The sequence below is a fragment of the Podarcis erhardii genome, assembly GCF_964252035.2.
Source record: "Podarcis erhardii genome assembly, chromosome: 14".
NCBI lineage: Eukaryota > Metazoa > Chordata > Lepidosauria > Squamata > Lacertidae > Podarcis > Podarcis erhardii.
This window is the reverse complement of record NC_138503.1, coordinates 10,019,683-10,027,358: the sequence shown is the minus strand read 5'-3', so window position 1 is coordinate 10,027,358 and position 7,676 is coordinate 10,019,683. Positions and strand designations below refer to the sequence as shown.

The 7,676-nt window shown below is 49.4% G+C and overlaps 1 protein-coding gene across 3 annotated transcripts in view; it reads left to right on the top strand.

Moving 5' to 3' along the window:
• Nucleotides 1-947: 947 nt before the first annotated feature.
• The window catches only part of PPCDC (phosphopantothenoylcysteine decarboxylase), a 28,300-nt gene continuing 21,571 nt past the window's right edge, over nt 948-7,676 (top strand). The window contains exon 1 of one of the 3 annotated variants that reach the window (XM_081839314.1): nt 948-1,051. Coding sequence is in view for 1 of the 3 variants with exons in the window: in XM_081839313.1 (XP_081695439.1) it covers nt 2,045-2,080 (36 nt within the window). In the remaining 2 variants the exon portion in view is untranslated. Of the gene's footprint in view, nt 1,052-1,216; nt 1,274-2,029; nt 2,081-7,676 lie in introns of those variants that run through there. The other 2 variants (XM_081839316.1, XM_081839313.1) reach the window with 2 other exon arrangements.

The window sequence follows — 7,676 nt, the reverse complement described above, 5'->3', positions numbered from 1 at the left end:
TGTCATGAACACCTCCCTCCTTCTCTTAGAATGGCAATGGCACCCATCAGATGTGCCAAAACTCAACTGAGAGATGCTGGTACTGAGTTCTGATGAGTTCCCCCTGAAAAAAAGCTTGCCTTGATGGAGGATGGATAAATTGTTGGAGCGTCTGTGTGTTCAACCTGTAACTTGTGTGTGACTGAAATGTAGCCTACTGCCCAAATGTAAGTCATGTCTGCTGCTCTGCCCATTCTTTTTTCTATTGGCCCTGCTCACTGAGGCCCAAAGAAGCTTGGCTATTCAGGGAATGTGGCCCCTTGCAGAATTCTAAAGTCCATGGTAGCTCAGTACCTTTATTGGGCTAATTAAAATGTCACAAAATAGTGAACAAATGTCCGAGTTCTACAGAAGCCCTTCATCAAAGCCTGGTGTTAAGCAAGGTGGTGAGGGCGGGGCGCGGGGGGGGGGGAGACTAAAGTCTGCATAAAGTCTGCATTGGTCTCAGTCTTAAGATGGATTGTGAGCAGGAACAGAATTAATAGGCATTTGGCGGGCTTATAGTAACTTAAGATGTGCTTACTGATGATTATTGCATTCAGCTTGTGAACAGATGGTTGCTATGTTTTTGTTATTATTAGCAGTATTTAAATAGTATTTTTAATTTTATTTCTGTTTCTTTGTTAAATTTGCAAATTTTCTTTCCTTTTTTTAAAAAAACATTTCCTAAATCCTGGAGTCATCCATTAAATGCCACGAGCATCTCCTGCTTCCTCTATCCTGGGGGCGGGGGGGGGGCGACGGGAAATGGAGGAGTAAAAGTTGGCGCTTGCGCGCCACTCTACATTTAAGTCTATGGTTACATTCGCTCTAGAAAGGAACCGGAAGTTGAGCCGCACAGTTTGTTAGTCTGCCCTGTAAGTCTATGGAAGGAAGCGGAAGTGGTTTTCCGAGTACCACTCAAATAAATGCGCCTACATCAGCCGTCTAGGAAGCGGAAGGTCCTTTTCCATTAGTGTCCGTGCTCCTGGGCCCTTCGCTGGAAGGTTCCGAGGACGGGTCGTTCAGGCAGGTGAGTTTGGAGGAAGGGAAGGTCGAGAGTCGCTGCTTATTTAAATGCCTCTTAATGCTAGTTGCCTTTCCTCCAGGGGGCTGAGGGCGTCGTATCCCGTTCTCCCCCCTCCCCGTTTTATACTGCAATCCTAACAATGTCTCCTTGAATTCAGTGGGGCTTACTCCCAGACAAGTGCGGTTAGGATCGCAGCCTAGGTCTCACGAACAACAGCCCTGTGAGGTAGGCCAGGCTGAGGGAGGGAGGGAGCGGGCCAAGATAATGTTACTCTGGGGATTTGATCCTTCCTCGGATCAAACACGCCCTGACACGCATATATACTTACACGTGTATTCTTCGCCATGTGCACATGCGTGGCTGCTGAAGGGCATAATAAAGACTGGCAGGCTATACTGTCAGTTAATACTACTACTACTACTAATTTTACTATTTATACACCACCCATCTGGTTGGGTTTCCCCAGCCACTCTTGGCAGCATACAGCACATTAAAAAAATTGTAAAACATTCGACATACCTCCCCCCCCCCCCCATACAGGGTTGCCTTCAGATGTCTTTTAAAAGTCAGATAGTTGTTTATTTCCTTGACATCTGAAGGGAAGGCATTGCACAGGGCGGTGCCACTACCGAGAAGGCCCTCTGTCTGGTTCCTCTCTTCTCTTGCAGGAGTGAAGAGGCTTTAAGGAGAGTGGCACTTTTGCCTGTCATCCTCATCCCATCTTCCTAACAGTAAGCCCCTCTGAATTCAGTGGGAATTACTTCTGAGTTTGCACCCTTCGCTGGCTGATTTGCAAAGCAATGTTCCCATGGTGAAAAGATACTTCAACCACAGTCAGTCCATCTTGCCCCAAATGACAACTAGACATCCTTTTGGTGCCCAGCTTATATTTCTGAATTTCTAACACTGCCACACATTCTAGAAAATATGGGGGTTAGAATTCCCTTTAGTTGCACAAATGTGGCATGTCAGAATTTGTCCATTCTCTGGAGTACCATGCTGGAGTTCAAGCCTGATGTGTACATTCATCAGGTATGTATTTTTCTAAAGTTTGTATGTCTTTAATGAGCTGGATATTATCCTAGTTATGGAGTTATTGGAATGGACTGGAAAGATTGAATGGAAAGATTTAAAAGAGAGCAGCCAAAAATTCCTGATCGTTCAGCAGATTACATGGAGAGTCCTTCAGTCCCATCACTCTCCTTCTCCTATACACACCTGCCATTTCAGAGATTGCGTAGCCTGTGTTTGGTCCTGAATTGGCATTTTCCGTAATAAAGTAGAGTAGTAAGTCATTGTGCATTGAATCCACTTTTGTCCCTGTGCTGGTAACCTGCAGGTTGTATTTCTGCAGTGTGCTGTATGTGGGGCTGCCTTTGAGGTTGGCCCAGAAGCTGCAGCTAGAGCAGAATGCAGTGTCTGAACTGCTAACTGGGGCCAACTGTCATCATTGTGCTATACTGCTGTTGAAAGAATTGCACTGGCTGCCAATTAGTTACCAAGCTAAGTTTGAGCCCTTGGTTCTAGTATACAAAGTGGTATACAGTTTGGGACCAGGATACCTAAAAGATCAGCTCACCCCTTATATATCCAATAGATTACTGTGCTCTACAGCAGTGTTTCCCAACCGGTGTTCCGCGGCACACTAGTGTGCCGCGGGACGTCGGCTGGTGTGCCGTGGGAGGGAGGCGGGCGAGTCGGGCGGCGAGAGGCGGGGCGGCGACGGCGAGCACACGCGGGGCGGCGAGCGAGCGAGCTCCCACATCCCATCGCCGCTCGCTTCGGCCGGCCTACTGGGCTGTTGCAGGCGGAAGGCCTGCGCATGCGCGAGGTTTTCGCGCCTTCCTCCTCCCGGGTCCTTCAGAGCGCGGGAAGCGGCAGCGCGAGACCGGCGTTGAGCCTGGTAGGTATTGCGCTTGCCATCGGATGTATGAAGCTGCGAGCGGTAGGCAGCGAGGCGAGGTCGCGATCTCTATAAAGAAAAATTCACCTTTTCGCCCAAGTTCGCTTTAGAGGCAAGGCTGGGACTTGTGAAGAGACGCTTGGTGGGAAACAAGTGTGTGCTTTTGTGTGTGTGTGTGAATGTGAGTGTGTTTGAGAGAGAGAACCCACCGGGAAAATAAGAGTATGGAAAAGGGACAGCCAAAAGGAGGCTGGGGAAGGAGGCTGCGAGAAAGAGTGAGAGTGTTTAACTGTTTCTTAAACAGGGGAGAGAGGTTTGTTTTTGTTTTCTTGTTGTCCTGCACTTTCCACAGGGCTAGAAATGTTAGCCACGCTCCAACCCCGGTACTCTCCCTGCAACAAGCGAAAGCAAGGTTTTAAAACGAAACCAGAGTTTATGGGGTGGGAGGGGGAGAGGAAGAAAGAGAAAAGAGAGAGAAAAGGAGAAGAAGAATTGGAGGAGCACTGGAGAAAGATATTAGCCAATTAGCAAAAAATTCCTTTCTCTCCCCCCTTTCTTTCTCCCCCCAATATTTTTTTAGTCTCTGCTGTTTTGGGGGGCGGGGGGGGGGGGGAGAGAGGCACCTTGCATTTTACTCCTCAGATGCAGCAGCGAAGGAAGAGCAGGGGCGGCGGAGAAGGGAAGGTAGGGTGTGGGGAACGCGTTCAAAGATTAACCCCTTCCAGGAATCTTTGGTAATATCGCCCCCCCCCCTTCCCACTGGCTACAGAAGAGGCAAAGTATATTTCTGGGTGGGCGAGTTTTGTCACAGGTGTGAAGAGCTCCGAAGGAAAAATAGCAGTGGATGTTAATTATATAAGTCCAACAATGTGTTGGGGTGAGCAAGCGTGTGGGGGGGGAGGTGAGGGGTCGAGCTTCTTGTTTGGGGGGCGCTTGTCCCTCCCAATCACTTCTAACCTCGATGGCGTTTGGTTGTATGCCCACACATGAGCTGATTCTGCGTTCGGGATACTGGAAGAGGGAGTGATCATTTTGATATTATTATTATTGTTGCTATAGTGGCTGTTGTTGCATCTCCTCACCTTGGCAGAAGAAATTGCAAGGTAAATAAGATAGAATCTAATCTGCTCACCGCCCTCCCTCAAATTCCGCCCCCAACCCGCCAGTTTATTTTTGCCCCACTTCACTGCATGCGCGCGCGCACACACGTACTGGTTCCACTTGGTTCATCTCCCGTGTGTACCTATCTGTGTTCCCACCTGAAAAGTTTGGATGTTCCTGTGTACTTTAGGAGAGGCGCGGAGGTTGTGGTTTGTTTTCAAATTGGACTGTAAAAAAAGGGGGGTCTGTATCCGTTTGTCAGTGGCAATTGGATGGCATCTGTCTGGCTCAATGGACAATGGAAGAGTGCGCCTTCGTGGGTGAAGTCAGATCGTTGGAGAGTTGCACCAGATTCAGCAGCAGTCATTCTCATTAATAGATGGTGGCGGGGTGGGACGACTGTCTCCTTCACATTGAAGTTGTTGGCTGCCTGGTTTATTTCAGTGTTTTTCAACCGCTGTTAGTGTTTTTCAACCTTTTTAGGTTTTCTGTAAACTGGGGAAGACATCCATGTTGGAAGTTCAATTCCTTGCTTAGCCATGAAGCTCAATGGAAATGGCCTTGCTCTTGCCCTCTCTAATCCAGTGTTTTTCAACCGCTGTTCCGCGGCACACTAGGCCCTCGGGGACCTCGTGGCTTCCGCTTTTGCGTGTGCTGCCGTCACTCTTCCCGCCATTCCCATGTATAATTCGTGCCCGTAATACAGGCAGTAAAAACTGTTCTGTATAACGACTACCCCGCCTCTCCCCCCCCCCATCTAAACCCATTTTTTTTCCTTTGCAGAAATGAGCCGCTGCATTGAGCTCACACAGTATGCATGTTTTTGCCTGGCTGTGATTGGTCCGGACTCCAGCCTGGACCTATCACAGTAGGACATCATCTCCCGACTTCCTTCCCGTCCGAGCACAGAGACCAGGACTCAGCGGGAGTCGGCACTGCAGAGAGGCCGGATACTGCAGTGATGGAAAAGTTTTTGAAAAGAAAAGAACTGGACTCTGAACAAAATTTGGAGCCAGATGAGAGCCCAAGTATGAGTGGGCATGAAAAGAAAGGAAAGATGGCTAGCTCAAGCAAATTCTCTGTCACAAGGCAATATAGCGAAAGCTATATTTCATTTGGATTTACTTTCACCGGAGATGCAAACCAACCAATTCCACTGTGCGTGGTGTGTGGTGAAAAGCTAGCTAACAGTGCTATGGTCCCAAGCAAACTTAAACGCCATCTCCAAACGAAACACCCTTCGCTTCAAAACAAGAATGCGGACTATTTTGTTCGCCTGCGTGAAAACACGGAGAAACAGGCAACTTTCATGAGACAAACCTCAAAGGTAAATGAAAGAGCTCTTAAAGCTAGCTATCACGTTGCTGAACTTATAGCCAAGTCAAAAAAGTCGCACACTGTGGCAGAGACATTAATACTTCCCGCCTGCAAAGCTATTGTAGAGCAGTGTTTACCAACTGGTGTTCCGCGGCACACTAGTGTGCCGCGAGACGTTGCCTGGTGTGCCGCGGGAAAAATCAAAAAATTCGAAAGATATCCGGAGAGGCGGCCTTCGGGCGAGTTTTAATTTTAATTTTCCTTCTCCCACTTAATGCCCCACGCTCGCCCGAGCAGCTTGCAATCCTCGGTAACCACGGCGACCTGAGGGAGGGGAGGGAACAGAGAAGTCGAGGGCGGCGGCGAGCCGCGATGACGTCAGTGGGCCGCGCCGCCTCGCCCTGGCACAGTGTGAGAGCCCCGGCTAGTGGCGCGAGCTTCGGAATAAGTGGGATCCGCGTGCGCGAGACCGAGATCGCGGGTAAGGAGCTCAGCCCTGGGCAGGAGGAAGCGGGGCCGCGCGTGCGGGCCATATCCCCACAGAGAGCGAGCCTCCCCCGGCCCACCACTCCGGGCAGGTCCACTCGCGTGAGGGGGCGGCGATGGCGACGGCCGGCAGCTTGCCTGCAATGCCATCCCTCGAGCAGGCGAGGAGCCCGGAGGCTACCAGATGCGAGTCCTCTTTCCCACCCTGCTCGGGAGTCCAGAGCACTTGGTCGCATTCAGGATCTAGAGTGGGGAAGCGGGGCTTGTGTCTGGGCTGGACACATTGGGCTGCCTGTGCCGCTCCACCTGCGGGGAGAAATCAGGGTGGGAGTCACGACCGTGAGGCAGGGCTGCCAAGTGTGGCAGAAGAGGACACGGCCGTCGCACCTGTCCTTAGGTAGGAGCTTCTTCCGTGTCGACCTGCTGCCCTAAAGTCTTGGCTTTTTTCTTGGCTTTTTGGCGGTTGGCACAGAAGGAAGGCAAGGGGGAGGGGAAAAAATTGAAACTTACACTTTCGTGCGTCCCTCCCGGCGTGACGCTGCGCGCTGACGTCACGGGGCTGTAATGGTGGTGTGCCTCGAGATTTTTTTCATGAAACAAGTGTGCCTTTGCCCAAAAAAGGTTGGGAAACACTGTTGTAGAGGAGTTGCTCGGACCTGAAGCAGCTAAGGAAATAGCCAAAGTCCCTCTCTCAAACAACACAATTTCCAGACGTATTGATGACATGTCTGCAGACATTGAAAGTGTGGTTTTGGAAAAGATCCATAGCAGTGAGAAATTTGCATTACAACTGGACGAGTCTACTGATATCAGTGGACATGCTCAACTCTTGGCCAATGTGCGTTTTGTTGATGGTGATGCAATTAGAGAAAACTTCTTTTTCTGCAAGGCATTGCCAGAAAAAGCAACAGGAGAAGAAATTTTTCGGGTCACATCAGAATACCTTGAACAAGGAGGACTTAAGTGGGAAAACTGCACAAGTGTCTGCACCGATGGAGCTGCAGCCATGGTCGGGCACACCAAAGGCTTTGTAAGCAGAGTGAAGGAAAGAAATCCAAATGTTATTGTTACGCATTTTTTTTGCACCGTGAGGCCCTCGTAGCCAAGACTTTACCAGCAGACCTAGTTCATGTGTTGGATGATGTTGTGCGCATGGTAAACTTTGTAAAGTCACGACCCGTGAAAAGTCGCATATTTGCAGCTTTGTGTGAGGAGATGGGAGCGAAGCATAAAACCTTGCTGTTTCATATGGAGGTCCGGTGGTTGTCGCGTGGCAAGGTCTTGGTTCGTGTGTATGAGCTGCGGGAGGAACTTAAAGTGTTTCTGACAAATGAGAGGTCAGATTACGCAAAGCTGCTTGCAAGTGATGAGTGGTGTGCAAGGCTGGCATACCTGGCAGATATATTTCATCATCTGAATGAACTGAACACACGAATGCAAGGCCGAAATGAAAACCTGCTTACAAGTACAGATAAAATAAATGGATTCCGTGCAAAGCTGCAACTCTGGCATCAACACGTGGAAAGTGGCAATCTTGAAATGTTCACACTCATCAAGCAATGGCAAGGTGTTCACACTGCTGCACTGTGTGAGATAATAGCTAAACATTTAAAAACTCTCGAGGGGAAGTTGTCATTTTATTTCTCTTCAGTCTCCACTGAATGCCTTGACTGGGTTAGGGACCCTTATAGCTCAGCATCAGTTGGTGGAAAGGACATGACTTTACAGGAGCAGGAGGAACTAACTGAACTGAGACAAAATCGTGGTTTCAAGCTACGATTTGCTGATCTACCTTTGGACAGTTTTTGGTTGGAAACTGCC